The sequence below is a fragment of the Heptranchias perlo genome, chromosome 31 (assembly GCF_035084215.1).
Source record: "Heptranchias perlo isolate sHepPer1 chromosome 31, sHepPer1.hap1, whole genome shotgun sequence".
Lineage (NCBI taxonomy): Eukaryota > Metazoa > Chordata > Chondrichthyes > Hexanchiformes > Hexanchidae > Heptranchias > Heptranchias perlo.
In genome coordinates this window covers 3,445,463-3,470,940 of record NC_090355.1, presented here as the reverse complement: position 1 = coordinate 3,470,940, position 25,478 = coordinate 3,445,463, and the positions used below count along the sequence as shown (strand labels likewise).

Sequence of the window (25,478 nt, the reverse complement as noted above, 5' to 3'; positions counted from 1 at the left end):
GGGTTGGGCACCAGTGCTCCGGAGGGAGGGGTTGGGCACCAGCTCTCTGGAGGGAGGGGTTGGGCACCAGTGCTCCGGAGGGAGGGGTTGGGCACCAGCTCTCTGGAGGGAGGGGTTGGGCACCAGTGCTCCGGAGGGAGGGGTTGGGCACCAGCTCTCTGGAGGGAGGGGTTGGGCACCAGTGCTCCGGAGGGAGGGGTCGGGCACCAGCTCTCTGGAGGGCGGGGGCTCGGGCACCAGCTCTCTGGAGGGTGGGGGTCGGGCACCAGCTCTCCGGAGGGAGGGGTCGGGCACCAGCTCTCCGGAGGGAGGGGTCGGGCACCAGCTCTCCGGAGGGCGGGGGCTCGGGCACCAGCTCTCTGGAGGGAGGGGGTCGGGCACCAGCCCTGCTGCAGAGGACTCGGATACTGACTTTGACCAGCCCAACCTGGTGAAGAAAGCTGATGGGCATCTACCGGGGAAATGCCAGGAGCAGTGGGCAGGGATGGGCACTGAGAGGGATGAGTGGGTGAGAGGAGAGAAACTAGAGAGAGATGTGGGTTCAGGGATAGAGTGGGGGAGGTGTGGAACCGGGGGAGGGGGTGGTTTGGCTTATGGGCAAGGGGAAAGGGGGGAAACAGTAGAGGCAGCTGAAAGGATGGTCTCAATCTTAGTCATTGGGCAACAACAGGATTGTGATGCACTCCATGTTTGAATAGCTGATACCCACGATCTAGCATCTTAAAGAATGACCACACAGGCACAGAGATGGAAGCCCATGACTTTAGAATCATACCCCAAAAAATGAAAATGGTCAATTAAACAACGGACAAGCTTTCTGACTGAGTGTGTCAGGCTGTGATGTAACGTACCTGTGGCCTGCAGGCTGGCAGGGCCTTGCTGACACCAGATATTCTCTCCACACGAGGTCTCACTGTGCTTCAGTGTTCTGGAGGTCACCAGGTTCTCCGCCCACTTCTCAGCCTTCTCGCCGATTGTCGGGTTCAGGGTTAACGGTCTCGCTCCGTGCCTCCCGCGATATTCATTCAGAGATTTCAGCAACTGCTCCGCAAAACTTCCCGACCCTGCGCCTGAAAGAAAAGAGATCTCGGTGATGTCCCCCCTGACTGGGAACCACAGGGTCTGTACGGTGAGGGACCCCAGCCTGAGGCAGTGCAGTGTCACTCTCTGACTGGGGCCTGTGGTCATGTCTGGGGCTCTATCTCTACAGTGCAGTCCTTCAGCTGCCTAGGCCCTAAGCTCTGGAATTCCCTCCCTAAACCTCTCCGCCTCTCTCTCCTCCTTTAAGACGCTCCTTAAAACCTACCTCTTTGACCAAGCTTTTGGTCACCTGTCCTAATATCTCCTTATGTGGCTCGGTGTCAATTTATTTGCCCGATTACGCACCTGTGATGCACTTTGGGACGTTTCACTACGTTAAAGGCGCTATATAAATGCAGTTTGTTGTTGTCCCTCACTTTCCATCAGCTTAGCATCGCACTTACTGTTCCTGCACCTCTACGGTGCAGTCCGAGAGAGATATCACACACTGACACTCAGTGATAGGGACATTGAGAAGCAGCGGCCGCCACATGTTCACTGTTATCTATTGGCCAGCTGCTGCTGCTCCTCGCCTGTTCTGCGATGGCCCTTTCCCTCTGCTGCTGCTCCTCGCCTGTTCTGCGATGGCCCTTTCCCTCTGCTGCTGCTCCTCGCCTGTTCTGCGATGGCCCTTTCCCTCTGCTGTTGGTTGTGAAGTGAGTTTTGCCACAGCAGGTTTTCACATTGCCCGATCCTTAGCCAACTGTCCCCAGGTCTTCCCCGATGCACTGACGTCACGTTCCTCAAATCTTTGTTCCAGGTTATTCCCGGAATGGTTTCAGCAATCCATCGTTAAACCGAGGCCCCGTCTGCCCCCTTGGGCGGACATAAAGGATCCCATGGCGCTATTGGAGGAAGAGCAGGGGAGTTCTCCCCAGTGTCCTGGCCAATATTAATCCCTCAACCAACATCACTAAAAACAGATTATCTGGTCATTATCACATTGCTGTTTGTGGGATCTTGCTGTGCGCAAATTGGCTGCTGCATTTCCTACATTGCAAAAAGTACCTCATTGACTTTAAAGCATTTTGGGAGATGTTGAGGTTGTGGGAGACTCTGTATAAATATCATTCTTTCTCTTTGTTTCCTCCGACCCCTTTTAATGTGTCACTGGACGGTACAACGTAAGCTGTTGTTGGCTTTGCTTCAGGCACAATGTGATCTACAGGTTGATTTAGGAGAGCGTGTGTTGGAATCAGCCCACAATGGAGAGAGACGAAAGGTGGTGTACAAAACCAGAATAAGGTCAAAGTGCGACCATTAAGAGAAAATCTTCATGAACCGCCTACAATTGCTGAAGAGCGCAAATTCACAACAACAACAACAACAACTTGCATTTACATAGCGCCTTTAACATAGTAAAATGTCCTAAGGTGTTCCACAGGAGCGATTATCAAACAAAATTTGACACCGAGCCACATAAGGAGATATACGGGCAGCAGAGTTTTGGATGAACAGAAGGGTGGAAGATGGGAGGCCGGCCAGGAGAGCATCGGAATAATCATACAACTAAAGAGTGGTGAAGCCTCAGGGTGTGATGAGATACCTGGAGAAATGGACAAACCTGGTGGTCCAATACCAGCTGCAAAACACCAGGGCCTGACTGGATCATCCTGGGATCCTGAGGGAGGTGAGGGGAGGCCTGAGAAATTATATTTCAGGGCTCTCCTGAGAGTGGAGAGTGGCCAATGTAGAACTCATTTTTAAAATGGAAGACAGAGCCAATCTGGGTAATTACAGGCCAGTTAGCTTAACATCTGCGGTGGGGAAAATTTTGGAGTCTTTAATTAAGGATGAAATTAGCATGTATCTGATAAAGAGAAAATAGTTTGAAGTAGACAGTACGGATCTCAAAAGGGACGATCGTGCTTGACAAAACCTCAGAGAGTTCTTTGAGTTGGTGGGAGATGCAGGAAATGCAGTGGATGCATGGACTTTAGTAAAGCCTTGGGTATGGTAGCATAGTGGTTATGTTACTAGACTAGTAATCCTAGAGGCTTAGCTAATAATCTAGAGTCATGAGTTCAAATTCCACCACAGCAGCTAGGGAATTTAAATTCAATTAATTAAATAAAATTTGGAATAAAAATGACTAGTATCAGTAATGGTGGCCATGGGATTACCGGATTGTCATGAAAACCCATCTGTTTCACTAATGTCCTTTAGGGAAGGAAACCTGCCGTCCTTACCCGGTCTGGCCGAAATGTGACTCCAGACCCACAGCAATGTCGTTGATTCTTAATCGCCCTCTGAAATGGCCTAGCAAGCCACTCAGTTGTTCATAGATAGGCGGCTCACCACCACCTTCTCAAGGGCAATTAGGGATGGGCAATAAATGCCGGCCTTGCCAGTGACACCCACATCCCATGAACGAATTAAAAATAAGGCACTACACAGAAGATTAAGAGAGTGGAATTAGGGGGAAGGAGAAAACAGAGAGTAGGAGTTAAGGGAAGTTTCTCAGAGTCATTGAAAGGAAGTTGTGGGCCTCGATTTTAATCCCCACCTCCAGATGGGTGGGAGAGGGTCGGGGGGGGAGTTGGTGGTTAAAATATCGAGATCAGGCAGCCTGACCCCAACCCAATCCCATTCGCTGCCACCATAATATTAAAGGCAGTGATTCAGACCCTGGACGAGATTCCCGCTGACAGCAGGTGGGGGCCTTCTTCAGATGCATGAGTCGCGGCCCGATGATCGCGACTTATTTTTAACCTCACCACAGGGGGATTCCCGCCCGCGCTATCTGTCGCCTGGCAACAGAAACATGGCCGAAGGAGCAGACTGGCCAGAAGAGGCCCAGGGAAGTTTTAGAACTTGGCCTGGTTTTTAACCTCCTTGTGGGCCAGGAGGAGCAGGAGTGCTCCCTCCCCCACCAGGCCTCACAAGGAAGCCTTCGGCCTCACCCAGCTCTGATTGTGACTCCAATCTCTCACGTTCCCCCACCCTTCGCCCCTCCCGATCCACTGATCCATGGCTCCAAAGCTGCGGCCTCCTGCCGCTAATCTCTGTTCTCACCCACTGGCCGGCTCTCGATCTGACAGACTGTTGAGCTGACCGACTGTTCATCTGACCGCCTGTTGATCTGGCCGCCTGTCGATCTGACCGCCTGTCGAGCTGACCGACTGTCGAGCTGACCGACTGTCGAGCTGACCGCCTGTCGATCTGGCCGCCTGTCGATCTGGCCGCCTGTCAATCTGACCGACTGTTGATCTGGCCGGCTCTCGATCTGACAGACTGTTGAGCTGACCGCCTGTTGATCTGATCGCCTGTTGGATGAGAGTCCACATTGCTTTATTTAAATGAGGCCTTGCCATTAAGATTGGCAGGGCCTCTATGTCTCCAGTCTTGCCTGGTTCTTTGCCCAATACCGGGCTCCCCCACACCCTCCCTGCCTCCCCATTAATATCGGGGTTGTGGTGTTCCACGTTCGTTCAGTTCTGGGACTACTTCTGTTTACTTTGTACATCAATGATTTGGATATAGGCCCAGTGTCGAAATTTGCAGATGATACCAAAATAGGAAGTATAGTTAATTCATCAGAAGACTAAAGGAAGCTGCAGAGGGATACTGATACTCTGAGGGATGGATGGTCTGAGGGGGAGACCGTCAGAGGGGGAATGGTCAGAGGGGAGATGGTCAGCGGGGGAATGGTCAGAGGGGAGATGGTCAGAGGGGGAATGGTCAGAGGGGAGATGGTCAGAGGGGGAATGGTCAGAGGGGAGATGGTCAGAGGGGGAATGGTCAGAGGGGAGATGGTCAGTGAGGGGACGGACAGCGGAGGATGGTTAGAGGGGGATGGTCAAAAGGGGGATGGTCAAAGGGGAGACAGACAGAGGGGGGTTGGTCGGGGGGGACGGTCAGAGGGGGGATGGACAGAGGGAGGACGGTCAGAGGGGGACAGTCAGAGGGGGGATGATCAGAGGGGGGATGCTCAGAGTGGGGGATGGTCAGAGAGGGGACGGTCAGAGGGGGAACGGTCTGAGGGGAGATGGTCAGAGGGAGGATGATCATGAGAATGCCTACGTGGTGCCCCCTCTAATGAAAATGCCTACGTGGTAAGCTTTCAGTAGAATAGTGAAATACCTCCATAGCAAAGTAACAGTGCAGTTAAGCAAGGGTTAATTAGAAGCCTGCTTGCTTTTAGAATTAACAATGGGCCTCTCTTCAGGTCATCTGTCTGCATGATTAGTTCTTCATGCTAAAGCCTGCTTTATGTTCACCAAGGGAGTAGCCCTGATAAGGTGTGGGAGTCGGGTGTAAGGGTCTTTATGCAGCTGCATAATGAATAGTCACTCTATGCTAGACAAGGCCGAAAAACATACCAAGCTAAGATAAGATGCCTCCCTTCTCTGTGTTGAAACATCGGTGTACTCATGTACATGTACCACCTGTGAGTGGTCGGCCATTCTGTCACTTAGCATGGCTTGCCCAGACTTTGCTTATGATTGGTTTTAACCCCTTGTTAATCATGTCCCTCCCTTCTCTGAAAAGGTATAACTGCATGAATTTTTGTATGTAACCTGGCTTGCTCTGACTGTCGACCAGACTCTGTGAAGAGTTGAACTCGATACTATAGAATAAGTCCGCTGCAGGTAATAAAATAGTGTTGAACTTTAAAGGTGTATTCGACTCAGTGTTTGCTGAACCAGACTGAGGGGTAAAAGAATCCAGTTCATCAATCAGAGCGGGGACGGTCAGAGGGGGACAGTCGGGGGGGGGGACAGTCAGAGGGGGATGGTCAGGGGGGGACTGTCAGAGGTGCGGATGGTAAGAGGGTGATGGTCAGAGGGAGAACGGTCAGAGGGGGAATGGTCAGAGGGAGGATGGTCAGAGGGGGAATGGTCTGAGGGTGATGGTCAGAGGGGGGATGGTCAGAGAGGGGATGGTCAGAGGGAGGATGGTCAGAGGGGGAATGGTCAGAGGGAGGATGGTCAGAGGGGGAATGGTCTGAGGGTGATGGTCAGAGGGGAGATGGTCAGAGGGGAGATGGTCAGAGGGGAGATGGTCAGAGAGGGGATGGTCAGAGGGGAGATGGTCAGAGGGGAGATGGTCAGAGAGGGGATGGTCAGAGGGGAGATGGTCAGAGGGGAGATGGTCAGAGAGGGGATGGTCAGAGGGGAGATGGTCAGAGAGGGGATGGTCAGAGGGGAGATGGTCAGAGATGGGATGGTCAGAGGGGAGATGGTCAGAGAGGGGACGGTCAGTAGGGAGATGGTCAGGGGGGAGATGGTCAGAGGGTGATGGTCAGAGGGAGGACGGTCAGAGGGGTGGATGATCAGAGGGGGTACGGTCAGAGGGGGGATGGTCAGACTCGGGATGGTCTGAGGGGGGATGTTCAAAGGGGGGATGGTCAAAGAGGGGATGGTCTGAGGGTGATGGTCAGAGAGGGGATGGTCAGAGAGGGGATGGTCAGAGAGGGGATGGTCAGAGGGAGGATGGTCAAAGGGGAGATGGTCAGAGAGGGGATGGTCAGAGAGGGGATGGTCAGAGGGAGGATTGTCAGAGAGGGGATGGTCAGAGAGGGGATGGTCAGAGGGGGGGTGGTCAGAGGGTGATGGTCAGAGGGCGGATCGTCGGAGGGGAGATGGTCAGAGAGGGGATGGTCAGAGAGGGGATGGTCAGAGGGGGGGTGGTCAGAGGGGGGATGGTCAAAGGGGGGTGGTCAGAGGGAGGATGGTCAGAGGGGAGATGGTCAGAGGGGGGATGGACAGAGGGGAGATGGTCAGAGAGGGGATGGTCAGGGAGGGGATGGTCAGAGAGGGGATGGTCAGAGAGGGGATGGTCAGAGGGTGATGGTCAGAAGGTGATGGTCAGAGGGAGGACGGTCAGAGGGACGGATGATCAGAGGGGGGATGGTCAGAGGGGGAACGGTCAGAAGGGGATGGTCAGAGGGGGGATGGTCAGAGGATGGATGGTCGGGGGGATGGTCAGAGGGGTGCTGGACAGAGGGGGGATGGTCTGAGGGGGGACGATCAGAGGGGGGACGGTCTGAGGGGGGATATTCAAACGGGGAATGGTCTGAATGGAGGTTGGTCAGAGATGGGATGGTCAGAGAGGGGATGGTCTGAGTGGTGGTTGGTCAGTGGGGTGATGGTTTGAGGGGGATGGTCAGACGGGGGGACGGTCAGAGGGGGGATGGTCCGAGAGGGGATGGTCTGAGTGGAGGTTGGTCAGAGAGGGGATGGTCTGAGTGGAGGTTGGTCAGAGAGGGGACGGTCAGAGGGGGGATGGTCAGAGAGGGAATGGTCAGAGAGGGAATGGTCAGAGAGGGGACACTCAGAGAGGGGATGGTCAGAGAGGGGACGGTCTGAGGGGGGACGGTCAGGGAGGGGATGGTCTGAGGGGGGATGCTCAGAGAGGGGACGGTCTGAGGGGGGACGGTCAGAGGGGGGATGGTCTGAGGGGGGATGCTCAGAGAGGGGATGGTCAGAGAGGGGACGGTCTGAGAGGGGATGGTCTGAGGGGGGATGGTCAGAGAGGGGACACTCAGAGAGGGGATGGTCAGAGAGGGGATGGTCTGAGAGGGGATGGTCAGAGAGGGGATGGTCTGAGGGGGGACGGTCACAGAGGGGACTCTCAGAGAGGGGATGGTCAGAGAGGGGACGGTCTGAGGGGGGACAGTCAGAGGGGGGATGGTCTGAGGGGGATGGTCAGAGAGGGGATGGTCTGAGGGGGGATGGTCAGAGGGGGGATGGTCTGAGGGGGATGGTCCGAGAGGGGATGGTCTGAGGGGGGATGGTCCGAGAGGGGACGGTCAGAGAGGGGACGGTCTGAGGGGGGACGGTCTGAGGGGGGATGGTCTGAGGGGGATGGTCAGAGAGGGGACGGTCTGAGGGGGGATGGTCCGAGAGGGGACAGTCAGAGAGGGGACGGTCAGAGAGGGGATGGTCTATATATTTCAACGGAATTGCAATCAGCCCCGCTCAGAGATTGCATTTTGTGTGTCCTGATGCCCCCACTTTCTGGCCTTGAAGATGTCACACTTCCTCTCCCACTGTAGTAACACAGGACGCTGGGCTGGAGACATCTTCCTGGCACCAGTGAAGATCTGGTTAAATGATGGATAATATGTTGAACGATGTCGAGTCCTTATTTGAATGTAATGACACCATGCCCACCCAGTAATGAGGGGCCTATTTTACATCACCGTCACTTCCAAAGGGAAATCGGAAAGCCTGAAAAATTTAGCGGGGATGGAGGGAAGGTGTGATATCCCATCTGTAATCTTCCTGTATCCCCAGCCTCAGATCACCTGCTGCTGAAACCCTCATCCATGTCTTTGTTACCTCCAGGCTCAACTATTCCAATGCCCTCCTGGCCGGCCTCCACCTTGCACCCTCTGTAAACTTGAGGTCATGCAAAACTCTGCTGCCCGTATCCTAACTTGCACCAAGTCCCGTTCACCCATCACCCCCTGTGCTCGCTGACCTACACTGGATCCCAGTCTGGCAACGCCTCGATTTTAAAATTCGCATCCTCGTGTTCAATTCCCTCCATGGCCTCCCCCCTCTCTATCTCTGTAACCTCCCCCAGCCCGACAACCCTCCGAGATCTCAGCGTCCCTCCAACTCTGGCCTCTTGTGCAACCCTTGTAGAATTGATGCCTGTCAGTGATAACATGAATCCTGTACACCCAACACATGCCACTCAAAGTGAGACTGACAGACGTTCATTTTGTTTTGAAAGGCGCATTCCTCTGTTAGTGTTTGTCACTCTTATAAAAGAGCCACGGCTCTATATATTTTAACGGAATCGCAATCAGCCCAGCTCAGAGATTGCACTTAGTGTGTCCTGATGCTCGGTGTTTTGTATTTCCCACCGTCGTGTGATAATATTCAGTCAGTACGTGTTTGTTCAGGGGTAACTGGGATTATCTTACTTTCACTAAAGACACACAAGGTAATGTTTGTTGCAATGAAGTTTTATTGTGTAAAGGCCCAAACACCTTGCACTGACTCCTTGCTTTGCGGTGGCAGCAGGGTGTTTATCATCCTATCTCAGGGTGGAGAATTCTCCCGCTACTCACACGGGCTTCGCTCGGCTTTCTTCAGTCTTGGGTCCTTCTTTTTGGCGCAATGGCGATGTGACTTTTTCTTCTCTTCCTTGGCAGGGGTTGGCTCTGCTGATGGTATAATAAAATCCTCAGTATCTGTCTGATAAACCTATTAATAACTTAGTAATAAACCCCTCAGTATCTGTCCACTAAACCCATCAATAACTTAGTAATAAACCCCTCAGTATCTGTCCACTAAACCCATCAATAACTTAGTAATAAACCCATCAGTATCTGTCTAATAAATCTATCAATAACTTAGTAATAAACCCCTCAGTATCTGTCCACTAACCCATCAATAACTTAGTAATAAACCCATCAGTATCTGTCCACTAACCCATCAATAACTTAGTAATAAACCCATCAGTATCTGTCCAATAAATCTATCAATAACTTGATAACAACCCAGCAATATCTGTCCATTAAACCTTCAATAACTTTATAATAAACCTCTCAGTTTCTATCCAATAAACTTATCAATAACTTATCAATAAACCCACCAGTATCATTTAATAAACCTATCAATAACTTGATAATAAAGCCATTGGTATCTGTCTAATAAACAACAACAATAATAACTTGCATTTATATAGCGCCTTTAACACAGTAAAACATCCCAAGGAGCTTTACAGGAGCATCATCAGACAAAAATTGAGACCAAGCCACATAAAGAGATATTAGGTCGGATGACCAAAAGCTTGGGCAAAGAAGTAGGTTTTAAGGAGTGTCTTACAGGAGGAGAGAAAAATAGAGAGGTTTAGTGAGGGAATTCCAGAGCTTAGGGCCGAGGCAGCTGAAGGCACGGCCGCCAATGGTGGAGTGATTAAAATCAGTGATGCGCAAGAGGTCAGAATTGGAGGAGCGCAGAGATCTCGGAGGGTTGTTGGGCTGGAGGAGGTTACAGAGATAGGGAGGGGCGAGGCCATGAAGGGATTTGAAAACAAGGATGAGAATTTTAAAATCGAGGTGTTCCCGGACCAGGAGCCAATGTAGGTCAGCAAACACAGTGGGGTGATGGGAGAACAGGACTTGGTGCGAGTTAGGATACGGGCAGCAGAGTTTTGAATGAGCTCAAGTTTATGGAGGGGAGAAGATGGGAGGCCGGCCAGGAGAGCATTGGAATAGTCCAGTCTGGAGGTAACAAAGGCATAGATGAGGGTTTCAGCAGCAGATAGGAACATAGGAACATAGGAACAGGAGTAGGCCATTCAGCCCCTCGTGCCTGCTCCACCATTTGATAAGATCATGGCTGATCTGTGATCTAGCTCCATATACCTGCCTTTGGCCCATATCCCTTAATACCTTTGGTTGCCTAAAAGCTATCTATCTCAGATTTAAATTTAGCAATTGAGCTAGTATCAATTGCTGTTTGCAGAAGAGAGTTCCAAACTTCTACCACCCTTTGTGTGTAGAAATGTTTTCTAATCTCACTCCTGAAAGATCTGGCTCTAATTTTTAGACTGTGCCCCCTACTCCTAAAATCCCCAACCAGCGGAAATAGTTTCTCTCTATCCACCCTATCTGTTCCCCTTAATATCTTATAAACTTCGATCAGATCACCCCTTAACCTTCTAAACTCTAGAGAATACAACCCCAATTTGTGTAATCTTTCCTCGTAACTTAACCCTTGAAGTCTGGGTATCATTCTAGTAAACCTACGCTGCACTCCCTCCAAGGCCAATATGTCCTTCCGAAGGTGCGGTGCCCAGAACTGCTCACAGTACTCCAGGTGCGGTCTAACCAGGGATTTGTATAGCTGCAGCATAACTTCTGCCCCCTTGTACTCGAGTCCTCTCGATATAAAGGCCAGCATTCCATTAGCCTTATTGGTTATTTTCTGCACCTGTTCATGACACTTCAATGATCGATGTACCTGAACCCCTAAGTCCCTTTGGACAACCACTGTTTTTAACTTTTTACCATTTAGAAAGTACCCTGTTCTATCCTTTTTTGATCCAAAGTGGATGACCTCACATTTGCCTACACTGAATTCTATTTGCCACAGTTTTGCCCATTCACCTAATCTATCAATATCCCTTTGTAATTTTATGTTTTCATCTACACTGCTCACAATGCCTCCAATCTTTGTGTCATCGGCAAACTTAGATATGAGACTTTCTATGCCTTCATCTAAGTCGTTAATAAATATTGTGAATAATTGAGGCCCCAAGACAGATCCCTGCAGGACTCCACTAGTCACATCCTGCCAATGTGAGTACCTACCCTTTATCCCTACTCTCTGTCGCCTTTCGCTCAGCCAACTTCCTAACCAAGTCTGTATTTTTCCCTCGATTCCATGGGCTTCTATCTTAGCTAACAGTCTCTTATGTGGGACTTTATCAAATGCCTTCTGGAAGTCCATATAAATAACATCCATTCCCCCGACCACTACTTTAGTCACCTCTTCAAAAAATTCAATCAGGTTTGTCAGGCACGACCTACCTTTCACAAATCCATGCTGGCTCTCTCTGATTAACTGAAAATTCTCGAGGTGTTCAGTCACCCTATCCTTAATTATAGACTCCAGCATTTTCCCCACAACAGATGTTAGGCTAACTGGTCTATAATTCCCTGGTTTCCCTCTCTCTCCTTTCTTAAAAAGCAGAGTGACATGTGCAATTTTCCAATCTAGAGGGACAGTTCCTGAATCTAGAGAACTTTGAAAGATTATAGTTAGGGCATCTGCAATGTGCTCACCTACTTCCTTTAAAACCCTGGGATGGAAACCATCTGGTCCTGGGGATTTGTCATTCTTTAGTGCTATTATTTTCTTCATTACTGTTGCCTTACTTATATTAATTTTATCGAGTCCCTGTCCCCGATTCAATATTAGTTTTCTTGGGATTTCTGGCATGCTATCCTCTTTTTCTACTGTAAATACTGACGCAAAGTAATTGTTCAACATGTCCGCCATTTCCCCATTGTCAATGACAATATCTCCACTTTCAGTTTTTAAGGGGCCAACACTGCTCCTGACCACCCTCTTTTTCCTAATATAACTATAAAAGTTCTTTGTATTGGTTTTGATATCCCTTGCAAGTTTCTTTTCATAGTCTCTTTTTGTAGCTCTTACTATCTGTTTTGTGACCCTTTGTTGATCTTTGTATCTTTCCCATTCGCCAGGATCTGTGCCATTTTATGCCTTTTTGTATGCCCTTTCCTTATATCTTATACTATCCCTTACCTCTTTAGTTGTCCATGGCTGGTTTTTTTGGCAAGTAGAGTTATTGCCGCTCAGGGGTATAAACCGATTCTGTATCACGTTAAATGTTTCTTTAAACATTTCCCACTGATCATCAGTCGTTTTACCCATTAACAGATTTGCCCAGTTTACTGTGGACAGTCTCTGTCTCATCCCATTGAAGTCGGCCTTACCCAAGTCTAGAATCTTAGCAGCTGATTCACTTTTTTCCCTTTCAAACACTACATTGAACTCGATCACGTTATGATCGCTATTGGATAGATGTTCGCACACCGTTTCGCTGTTAACTAAACCTGGTTCATTACTCATGACTAAATCAAGTATGGCTTGCCCCCTTGTTGCCTCTAGGACATACTGCAGCAGATGAGCTGAGGCAGGGGCGGAGACGGGCGATGTTACGGAGGTGGAAGTAGGCAGTCTTGGTGATGGAACGGATATGTGGTCGGAAGCTCATCTCAGGGTTAAATAGGATGCCGAGGTATTGAACAGTCTGGTTCAGTCTCAGACAGTGGCCAGGGAGAGGGATGGAGTCGGTGGCCAGGGAACGGAGTTTGTGGCGGGGACCGAAGACAATGGCTTCGGTCTTCCCAATATTAAGTTTGAGGAAATTTTTGCTCCTCTAGTACTGGATGTCGGACAAGCAATGTGACAAATCAGAGAAGTGGAGGGATCGAGGGAGGTAGTGGTGAGGTAGAGCTGGGTGTCGCCAGTGTACACGTGGAATCTGACGTCGTGTTTTCGGATGATGTCACTGAGGGGCAGCATGGAGATGAGAAATAGGAGGGGGTCAAGGATAGATCCACGGGGGACTCCAGAGGTAACGGTGCAGCAGTGGGAAGAGAAACCATTGCAGGTGATTCTCTAGCTACAACTGGATAGATAGGAATGGAACCAAGCGAGTGCAGTCCCACCCAGCTGGACGACGGAGGAGAGGGGTTGGAGGAGGATGGTGTGGTCAACCGTGTCAAAGGCTGCAGACAAGTCGAGAAGGATGAGGAGGGATAGTTCACCACGGTCACACAGTCACATAGGATGTCATTTGTGACTTTGATGAGGGCCATTTCGATACTGTGACAGGGGCGAAAACCTGATGGGAGGGATCCAAACATGGAGTTGCGGGATAGATGGGTACCGATTTGGGAGGCGACAACACGTTCAAGGACTTTGGAGAGGAAAGGGAGGCTGGAGATGGGGCTTTAGTTTGTAAGGACAGAGGGGTCAAGGAAGGTTTTTTTGAAGACAGATGTGAAGGTGAGGGGGACAGTACCTGAGGAGAGGGAACCGTTAACGATATCAGCTAACATGGGGGCTGGGAAGGGAAGTTGGATGGTCAGCAGTTTGGTGGGAATAGGGTTGAGGGAGCAGGAGGTGGGTCTCGTGGTCAGAGAAGGCATGAGGTGAGATAGGAAAGATGTGAGTTCAGGATTAGGTTGGGGGGGAACTGTAGGGAAAGTTTGGCTTGGCGGGCTAGGGGAAGGGAGTGAAGTGGCAGAGGCAACTGAACGGATGGTCTCAATCTTAGTGACAAAGTAATCCATGAGCTCCTCGCACTTGTTGGAGGTGAGGGTGGAGGAAGCAGGGGAGAGTGGGGTTTAAGGAGATGGTTTGTAGTGGAGAAGAGAAACCGGGGATTATCTATGGATCCTGGAATAGTGAGAAGTTTTGGCAGAGGAGAAATAATTTAGTAATAAACCCGTAAGTATCTGTCCAATAAACCTATCAATAACTTCATAATAAACCTATCAGTATCTGTTTAATAAACTTATCAATAACTTGATAATAAACCCATCTGTGTTTATCCAATGAACCGATTAATAACTTGATTAAAAACCCGTCAATATCTATTTAATAAATGCTGGTGGTATTGGTTTGCATTACCTCAGTCATTATCTGTAATGTATCCTCCCTAGGCAGGATCTGTGTATATTCCAATCAGTATAGGTGTATATTACTCCACAGTCAGCAACTGTGTATATTACTCCCCAGTCAGTATCGGTGTTTTTCTTTATTCGTTCATGGGATGTGGGCGTCGCTGGCGAGGCTGGTATTTATTGCCCATCCCTAATTGCCCTTGAGAAGGTGGTGGTGAGCCGCCTTCTTGAACCGCTGCAGTCCGTCTGGTGAAGGTTCTCCCACAATGCTGTTAGGTAGGGAGTTCCAGGATTTTGACCCAGCGACGATGAAGGAACGGCGATATATTTCCAAGTCGGGATGGTGTGTGACTTGGAGAGGAACGTGCAGGTGGTGTTGTTACCATGTGCCTGCTGCCCTTGTCCTTCTAGGTGGTAGAGGTCGCGGGTTTGGGAGGTGCTGTTGACGAAGCCTTGGCAAGTTTCTACAGTGCATCCTGTGGATGGTACACACTGCAGTCACAGTGCGCTGGTGGTGAAGGGAGTGAATATTTCGGCTGGTGGATGGGGTGCCAATCAAGCGGGCAGCTTTGTCCTGGATGGTGTCGAGCTTCATGAGTGTTGTTGGAGCTGCACTCATCCAGGCAAGTGGAGAGTATTCCATCACACTCCTGACTTGTGCCTTGTAGATGGTGGAAAGGTTTTGGGGAGTCAGGAGGTGAGTCACTCACCACAGAATACCCAGCCTCTGACCTGCTCTCGTAGCCACAGTATTTATATGGCTGGTCCAGTTAAGTTTCTGGTCAATGGATGCTGATGGTGGGGGATTCAGCGATGGTAATGCCGTTGATTATCAAGGGGAGGTGGTTAGACTCTCTCTTGTTGGAGATGGTCATTGCTTGGCACTTGTCAGGCGTGAATGTTACTTGCCATTTATAAGCCCAAGTCTGGATGTTGCCCAGGTCTTGCTGTACGAGGGCACGGACTGCTTCATTACTTGAGGGATTGTGAATAGAACTGAACACTGTGCAATCATCAGCGACCATCCCCATTGCTGACCTTATGATGGAGGGAAGGTCATTGATGAAGCAGCTGAAGATGGTTGGGCCAAGGATACTGCCCTGAGGAACTCCTGCAGCAATGTCCTGGGACTGAGATGATTGGCCTCCAACAACCGCTACCGTCTTCCTTTGTGCTCGGTATGACTCCAGCCACTGGAGAGTTTCCCCCGATTCCCATTGACTTCAATTTTACTATGGCTCCTTGGTGCCACACTCGGTCAAATGCTGCCTTGATGTCAAGGGCAGTCACTCTCACCTCACCTCTGGAATTCAGCTCTTTTGTCCATGTTTGGACCAAGGCTGTAATGAGGTCTGGAGCCGAGTGGTCCTGGCGGAACCCAAACTGAGCATCGGTGAGCAGGCTTTTGGTGAGTAAGTGCTGCTTGATAGCACTGTCGATGACACCTTCCATCACTTTGCTGATGATTGAGAGTAGACTGATAGGGCAGTAATTGGCCAGATTGGATATGTCCTGCTTTTTATGTATTACCTTCAGTCGGTATCGGTGTATAAAAATCCCTAGTCAGTATCGGTGTCGATTAATCCCGAGTCAGTATCGGTGCATATTAATCCCTAGTCGGTATCGGTGTATATTAATCCCCAGTCAGTATCGGTGCATATTAATCACCAGTCAGTATCGGTGTATATTAATCCCCAGTCAGTATCGGTGCATATTAATCACCAGTCAGTATCGGTGTATATTAATCACCAGTCAGTATCGGTGTATATTAATCCCCAGTCAGTATCGGTGTATATTAATCCCCAGTCAGTATCGGTGTATATTAATCACCAGTCAGTATCGGTGTATATTAATCCCCAGTCAGTATCGGTGTATATTAATCACCAGTCAGTATCGGTGTATATTAATCCTCAGTCAGTATCGGTGTATATTAATCACCAGTCGGTATCGGTGCATATTAATCCCTAGTCGGTATCGGTGTATATTAATCCCCAGTCAGTATCGGTGCATATTAATCACCAGTCAGTATCGGTGTATATTAATCCCCAGTCAGTATCGGTGCATATTAATCCCCAGTCAGTATCGGTGTATATTAATCCCCAGTCAGTATCGGTGTATATTAATCCCCAGTCAGTATCGGTGTATATTAATCACCAGTCAGTATCGGTGTATATTAATCCCCAGTCAGTATCGGTGTATATTAATCCCCAGTCAGTATCGGTGTATATTAATCCCTAGCCGGTATCGGTGTATATTAATCCCCAGTCAGTATCGGTGCATATTAATCCCCAGTCAGTATCGGTGTATATTAATCCCCAGTCAGTATCAGTGTATATTAATCCCCAGTCAGTATCGGTGTATATTAATCCCCAGTCAGTATCGGTGTATATTTACCCCCAATTAGTATCGCTGTGTATTTTCCCATCAGTATCGGGGTGTCTACTCTCCAGTCAGTATCGGTGTGTATTACCCTCAGTCAGTATAGGGGGGTATTACCCTCAGTCAGTATCGATGTGTATTACTCCCCAGTCAGCATAGGTGTATATCAATCCCAATCAATATCGGTGTATATTAATCCCTAGTCAGTATCGGTGTATAATAATCATGAGTCAGGATCGGTGTATATTAATTCCTTGTTAGTATCGGTGTATCTTAATCCCCAGTCAGTATCGGTGTATATTAATCCCTATTCAGTATCGGTGTATAATAATCCCTAATCAATATCAGTGTATATTAATCCCTATTCAGTATCAGTGTACATTAATCCCTTGTCAGTATTGGCGTATAATAATCCCCAGTCAGTATCGATGTATATTAATCCCTAATCAGTATCGGTGTACATTAATCCCTTGTCAGTATCGGTGTATATTAATCCCTATTCAGTATCGGTGTATAATAATCCCCAGTCAGTATCGCTCTGTATTTTCCCATCAGTATCGGTGTGTACTCTCCAGTCAGTATGAGTGTGTATTCTCCCATCAGTATCAGTGTGTGTTCCCCAGTCAGTATCGGTGTGTATTACCCTCAGTCAGTATAGGTGGGTATTACCCTCAGTCAGTATCGATGTGTATTACTCCACAGTCAGCATAGGTGTATATCAATCCCAATCAATATCGGTGTATATTAATCCCTTGTCAGTATCGGTGTATAATAATCCCCAGTCAGTATCGGTGTACATTAATCCCCAGTCAGTAAAGGTGTATATTAATCTCCAGTCAGTATCGGTGTATATTAATCCCTATTCAGTATCGGTGTATAATAATCCCGAATCAATATCAGTGTATATTAATCCCTTGTCAGTATCGGTGTATAATAATCACCAGTCAGTATAGGTGGGTATTACCCTCAGTCAGTATCGATGTGTATTACTCCCCAGTCAGCATGGGTGTATATCAATCCCAATCAATATCGGTGTATATTAATCCATAGTCAGTATAGGTGTATAATAATCACTAGTCAGTATCGGTGTATATTAATCCCCAGTCAGTAATGGTGTATATTAATCTCTAGTCAGTATCGGTGTATAATAATCCCTTGTCAGTTTCGGTGTACATTAATCCCTAGTCAGTATCGGTGTATATTAATCCCTAGTCAGTATCGGTGTATAATAATCGCCAGTCAGTATCGGTGTATATTAATCCCTGTCAGTATCGGTGTATATTAATCCCGAGTCAGTATCGGTGTATATTAATGTCCCCTAGGGAAGGAAACCTGCCGTCCTTACCCGGTCTGGCCTATATGTGACTCCAGACCCACAGCAATGTGGTTGATTCTTAATTGCCCTCTGAAATTTCCCAGCAAGCCACTCAGTTGTAAAATCACGCAAAAAAAAAGTCACAATAAGAATAAAACCGGACGGACCACCCGGCATCGGACCACTAGGCACCGGACACGACAAAGGCAAACCAAGCCCAGTCGACCCGGCAAAGTCCTCCTCACTAACATCTGGGGACTTGTGCCAAAATTGGGAGAGCTGTCCCACAGACTAGTCAAGCAACAGCCTGACATTGCCATACTTACAGAATCGTACCTTTCAGCCAACGTCCCAGACTCTTCCATCACCATCCCACCGGCAGGACAGACCCACCAGAGGTGGCGGTACAGTGTTGTATAGTCAGGAGGGAGTGGCCCTGGGAGTCCTCAACATTGACTCTGGACCCCATGAAATCTCATGGCATCAGGTCAAACATAGGCAAGGAAACCTCCTGCTGATTACCACCAACCACCCTCCCTCAGCTGATGAATCAGTCCTCCTCCATGTTGAACACTACTTGGAGGAAGCACTGAGGGTAGCAAGGGCACAGAATGTATTCTGGGTGGGGGACTTCAATGTCCATCACCAAGACTGGCTCGGTAGCACCACTACTGACCGACCTGCTGAGTCCTAAAGGACATAGCTTCTAGACTGGGCCTGCGGCAGGTGCTGACCGAACTAACACGAGGGAAAAACTTACTTGACCTCGTCCTCACCAATCTACCTGTCACAAATGCATCTGTCCATGACAGCATGGTGGGAGTGACCACCGCACAGTCCTCATGGAGACGAAGTCCCATCTTCGTACCGAGGACACCATCCAACGTGTTGTGTGGCACTACCACCGTACTAAATGGGATAGATTCAGAACAGATCTAGCAGCTCAAAACTGGGCATCCATGAGGCACTGTGGGACATCATCAGCAGCAGAATTGTATTCCAGCACAATCTGTAACCTCATGGCCCGGCACATTCCTCACTCTACCATTACCAACAAGCCAGGGGATCAACCCTGGTTCAATGAGGAGTGTAGAAGAGCATGCCAGGAGCAGCACCAGGCGTACCTAAAAATGAGGTGCCAACCCGGTGAAGCTACAACTCAGGACTACATGCATGCAAAACAGTGGAAGCAACATGCTATAGACAGAGCTAAGCGATTCCACAACCAACGGATCAGATCAAAGCTCTGCAGTCCTGCCACATCCAGTCGTGAATGGTGGTGGACAATTAAACAACTAACGGGAGGAGGAGGCTCTGTAAACATCCCCATCCTCAATGATGGCGGAGTCCAGCACGTCAGTGCAAAAGACAAGGCTGAAGCGTTTGCAACCATCTTCAGCCAGAAGTGCCGAGTGGATGATCCATCTCGGCCGCCTCCCGATATCCCCACCATCACAGAAGCCAGTCTTCAGCCAATTTGATTCACTCCACGTGATATCAAGAAACGGCTGAGTGCACTGGATACAGCAAAGGCTATGGGCCCCGACAACATCCTGGCTTTAGTGCTGAAGACTTGTGCTCCAAAACTAGCTGCGCCTCTAGCCAAGCTGTTCCAGTACAGCTACAACACTGGCATCTACCCGACAATGTGAAAAATTACCCAGGTATGTCCTGTCCACAAAAAGCAGGACAAATCCAATCCGGCCAATTACCGCCCCATCAGTCTACTCTCAATCATCAGCAAAGTGATGGAAGGTGTCATCGACAGTGCTATCAAGCGGCACTTACTAACCAATAACCTGCTCAGCGATGCTCAGTTTGGGTTCCGCCAGGACCACTTGGCTCCAGACCTCATTACAACCTTTGTCCAAACATGGACAAAAGAGCTGAATTCCAGAGGTGAGGTGAGAGTGACTGCCCTTGACATCAAGGCAGCATTTGATCGAGTGTGGCACCAAGGAGCCCCAGTAAAATTGAAATCATTGGGAATCAGGGGGAAAACTCTCCAGTGGCTGGATTCATACCTAGCAAAAAGGAAGATGGTAGTGATTGTTGGAGGCCAATCATCTCAGCCCCAGGACATTGCTGCAGGAGTTCCTCAAGGCAATGTCCTCGGCCCAACCATCTTCAGCTGCTTCATCAATGATCTTCCCTCCATCATAAGGTCAGAAATGGGGATGTTCGCTGATGATTGCACAGTGTTCAGTTCCATTCGCAAGCCCTCATATAATGAAGCAGTCCGTGCCCGCATGCAGCAAGACCTGGACAACATCCAGGCTTGGGCTCATAAGAGGCAAGTAACATTCGCGCCAGACAAGTGCCAAGCCATGATCATCTCCAACAGGAGAGAGTCTTACCACCTCCCCTTGACATTCAACGGCATTACCATCGCCGAATCCCCCACCATCAACATCCTGGGGGTCACCATTGACCAGAAACTTAACTGGACCAGCCATATAAATACTGTGGCTACAAGAGCAGGTCAGAGGCTGGGTATTCTGCGGCGAGTTACTCACCTCCTGACTCCCCAAAGCCTTTCCACTATCTACAAGGCACAAGTCAGGAGTGTGATGGAATACTCTCCACTTGCCTGGATGAGTGCAGCTCCAACAACACTCAAGAAGCTCGACACCATCCAGGACAAAGCAGCCCACTTGATTGGCACCCCATCCACCACACTAAACATTCACTCCCTTCACCACCGGCGCACTGTGGCTGCAGTGTGTACCATCCGCAGGATGCACTGCAGCAACTCGCCAAGGCTTCTTCGACAGCAACTTCCAAACCCGCGACCTCTACCACCTAGAAGGACAAGAGCAGCAGGTACATGGGAACAACACCACCTGCACGTTCCCCTCCAAGTCACACACCATCCCAACTTGGAAATATATCACCGTTCCTTCATCGTTGCTGGGTCAAAATCCTGGAACTCCCTTCCTAACAGCACTGTGGGAGAACCTTCACCACACGGACTGCAGCGGTTCAAGAAGGCGGCTCACCACCACCTTCTCAAGGGCAATTAGGGATGGGCAATAAATGCCGGCCTCACCAGCGACGCCCACATCCCATGAACAAATAATAAAAAAAAAAATCCCGAGTCAGTATCGGTGTATAATAATCACTAGTCAGTATCGGTGTATAATAATCCCGAGTCAGTATCGGTGTATATTAATCCCAGTCAGTATCGGTGTATAATAATCCCGAGTCAGTATCGGTGTATATTAATCCCAGTCAGTATCGGTGTATAACAATCCCTAGTCAGTATCGGTGTATATTAATTCCTTGTCAGTATCGGTGTATATTAATCCCTCGTCAGTATTGGTGTATATTAATCCCCAGTCAGTATCGGTGTATATCAATCCCTTGTCAGTTCGGTGTATATTAATCTCGAGTCAGTACCATTGCATATTGATCCCTTGTCAGTATCGGTGTATATTAATCCCTTGTCAGTATCGGTGTATGTTAATCTCGAGTCAGTATCGGTGTATATTAATCCCGAGTCAGTATCGGTTTATAATAATCCCTATTCAGTATCGGTGAATATTTATCCCCAGTCAGTATCGATGTGTATTTTCCCATCAGTATCGTCATCTCCAGTGTGTCATCTCCAGTCAGTATCAGTGTGTATTCTCTCATCAGTATCGGTGTGTGTTACCCTCAGTCAGTATCGGTGAGTATTACTCCCCAGTCAGCATAGGTGTATATCAATCCCTGGTCATTATCGGTGTATATTAATCCATAGTCAGTATCGGCGTATATTAATCCCTAGTCAGTATCGGTGTACAATAATCCCTAGTCAGTAACGGTGTATATTAATCCCTAGTCAGTATCGCTGTACAATAATCCCTAGTCAGTATCGGTGTACAATAATTCCTAGTCAGTAACGGTGTATATTAATCCCTAGTCAGTATCGCTGTACAATAATCCCTAGTCAGTATCGATGTACAATAATCCCTAGTCAGTAACGGTGTATATTAATCCCTAGTCAGTATCGCTGTACAATAATCCCTAGTCAGTATCGGTGTACAATAATCCCTGGTCAGTAACGGTGTATATTTATCCCCAGTCAGTATCGATGTATAATAATCCCCAGTCAGCATAGGTGTACATCAATCCCTGGTCATTATCGGTGTATATTAATCCATAGTCAGTATCGGTGTATATTAATCCCTAGACAGTATCGCTGCATATTAATCCCTAGTCAGTATATGTGTATATTAATCCTTAGCCAGTATCGGTGTATATTAATCCCTAGTCAGTATCGGTGCATATTAATCCCAAGTCAGTAATGGTGTATATTAATCTTTAGCCAGTATCGGTGTACATTAATCCCTATTCAGTATCATTGCATATTAATCATTAGTCTGTATAGGTGTATATTAATCTCTCGTCAGTATCCATGTAAAATAATCCCTATTCAGTGTCGGTGTATATTTATCCGCAATCAGTATCGGTGTATATTAATCCCCAGTCAGTACCGATGTGTATTTTCCCATCAGTATCGGTGTGTACTCTCCAATCAGTATCAGTGTGTATTCTCCCATCAGTATCGGTGTGCGTGCCCCAGTCAGTACCGGTGGGTATTACCCTCAGTCACTATTGGTGGGTATTACCCTCAGTCAGTATCGGTGTGTATTACTCCCCAGTCAGCATAGGTGTATATCAATCCCTGATCATTATCGGTGTATATTAATCCATAGTCAGTATCGGTGTATATTAATCCCTAGTCAGTATCGGTGTATATTTCTCCCTAGTCTGTAGAGGTGTATATTAATCCCCAGTCAGTATTGGTGTATATTAGTCCCTAGTCAGTATCATTGCATATTAATCCCTAGTCAGTATAGGTGTATATTAATCCCTAGTCAGTAACGGTGTATAATAATCCCTAGTCAGTATCGGTGTATAATAATCCCGAGTCAGTATCGGTGTATATTAATCCCGAGTCAGTATCGGTGTATAATAATCGCTAATCAGTATTGGTGTATATTACTCCCTAGTCTGTAGAGGTGTATATTAATCCCTAGTCAGTATCGGTGTATATTAATCCCAAGTCAGTATCGGTGTATAAAAATCCCGAGTCAGTATCGGTGTATATTAATCCCTAGTCAGTATCGGTGTGTATTAATCCCTAGTCTATAGAGGTGTATATCAATCCCTCGTCAGTATCCGTGTATATTCATCCCTAGTCAGTATCGGTGTATAATAATCCCCAGACAGTATAGGTGTATATTAATCCCTAGTCAGTATCATTGCATATTAATCCCTAGTCAGTAACGGTGTATAATACTCCCTCGTCAGTATCGGTGTATATTAATCCCTAGTCAGTATCGGTGTATAATAATCGCTAATCAGTATCGGTGTATATTAATTCCCAGTCAGTATCGGTGTATATTAATCCCTAGTCAATATCAGTGTATATCAATCCCTGGTCAGTATCAGTGTATAATAATCCCGAGTCAGTATCGGTGTATATTATTCCCTAGTCTGTAGAGGTGTATATTAATCCCTAGTCAGTAGCGGTGTATATTAATCCCTAGTCAGTATCGGTGTATATTTCTCCCTAGTCTATAGAGGTGTATATCAATCCCTCGTCAGTATCCGTGTATATTCATCCCTAGTCAGTATCGGTGTATAATAATCCCCAGACAGTATAGGTGTATATTAATCCCTAGTCAGTATCATTGCATATTAATCCCTAGTCAGTAACGGTGTATAATACTCCCTCGTCAGTATCGGTGTATATTAATCCCTAGTCAGTATCGGTGTATAATAATCGCTAATCAGTATCGGTGTATATTAATTCCCAGTCAGTATCGGTGTATATTAATCCCTAGTCAATATCAGTGTATATTAATCCCTGGTCATTATCGGTGTATATTAATCCATAGTCAGTATCGGTGTATATTAATCCCTAGACAGTATCGGTGCATATTAATCCCTAGTCAGTATATGTGTATATTAATCCTTAGCCAGTATCGGTGTATATTAATCCCTAGTCAGTATCGGTGCATATTAATCCCAAGTCAGTAATGGTGTATATTAATCTTTAGCCAGTATCGGTGTACATTAATCCCTATTCAGTATCATTGCATATTAATCATTAGTCTGTATAGGTGTATATTAATCTCTCGTCAGTATCCATGTAAAATAATCCCTATTCAGTGTCGGTGTATATTTATCCGCAATCAGTATCGGTGTATATTAATCCCCAGTCAGTACCGATGTGTATTTTCCCATCAGTATCGGTGTGTACTCTCCAATCAGTATCAGTGTGTATTCTCCCATCAGTATCGGTGTGCGTGCCCCAGTCAGTACCGGTGGGTATTACCCTCAGTCACTATTGGTGGGTATTACCCTCAGTCAGTATCGGTGTGTATTACTCCCCAGTCAGCATAGGTGTATATCAATCCCTGATCATTATCGGTGTATATTAATCCATAGTCAGTATCGGTGTATATTAATCCCTAGTCAGTATCGGTGTATATTTCTCCCTAGTCTGTAGAGGTGTATATTAATCCCCAGTCAGTATTGGTGTATATTAGTCCCTAGTCAGTATCATTGCATATTAATCCCTAGTCAGTATAGGTGTATATTAATCCCTAGTCAGTAACGGTGTATAATAATCCCTAGTCAGTATCGGTGTATAATAATCCCGAGTCAGTATCGGTGTATATTAATCCCGAGTCAGTATCGGTGTATAATAATCGCTAATCAGTATTGGTGTATATTACTCCCTAGTCTGTAGAGGTGTATATTAATCCCTAGTCAGTATCGGTGTATATTAATCCCAAGTCAGTATCGGTGTATAAAAATCCCGAGTCAGTATCGGTGTATATTAATCCCTAGTCAGTATCGGTGTGTATTAATCCCTAGTCTATAGAGGTGTATATCAATCCCTCGTCAGTATCCGTGTATATTCATCCCTAGTCAGTATCGGTGTATAATAATCCCCAGACAGTATAGGTGTATATTAATCCCTAGTCAGTATCATTGCATATTAATCCCTAGTCAGTAACGGTGTATAATACTCCCTCGTCAGTATCGGTGTATATTAATCCCTAGTCAGTATCGGTGTATAATAATCGCTAATCAGTATCGGTGTATATTAATTCCCAGTCAGTATCGGTGTATATTAATCCCTAGTCAATATCAGTGTATATCAATCCCTGGTCAGTATCAGTGTATAATAATCCCGAGTCAGTATCGGTGTATATTATTCCCTAGTCTGTAGAGGTGTATATTAATCCCTAGTCAGTAGCGGTGTATATTAATCCCTAGTCAGTATCGGTGTATATTTCTCCCTAGTCTATAGAGGTGTATATCAATCCCTCGTCAGTATCCGTGTATATTCATCCCTAGTCAGTATCGGTGTATAATAATCCCCAGACAGTATAGGTGTATATTAATCCCTAGTCAGTATCATTGCATATTAATCCCTAGTCAGTAACGGTGTATAATACTCCCTCGTCAGTATCGGTGTATATTAATCCCTAGTCAGTATCGGTGTATAATAATCGCTAATCAGTATCGGTGTATATTAATTCCCAGTCAGTATCGGTGTATATTAATCCCTAGTCA

At 47.4% G+C, this 25,478-nt stretch overlaps 1 protein-coding gene across 1 annotated transcript in view; it reads right to left on the bottom strand.

Annotated features, from left to right (window-relative positions):
* Positions 1–8,985: 8,985 nt before the first annotated feature.
* Positions 8,986–25,478, bottom strand: part of LOC137300325 (Golgi-associated plant pathogenesis-related protein 1-like) — a 74,850-nt gene continuing 58,357 nt past the window's right edge. Inside the window, exon 5 of the mRNA XM_067969411.1 lies at positions 8,986–9,202. Coding sequence (XP_067825512.1) covers positions 9,099–9,202 — 104 coding nt within the window. The 3' untranslated portion in view covers positions 8,986–9,098. The remainder of the gene's footprint in view (positions 9,203–25,478) is intronic.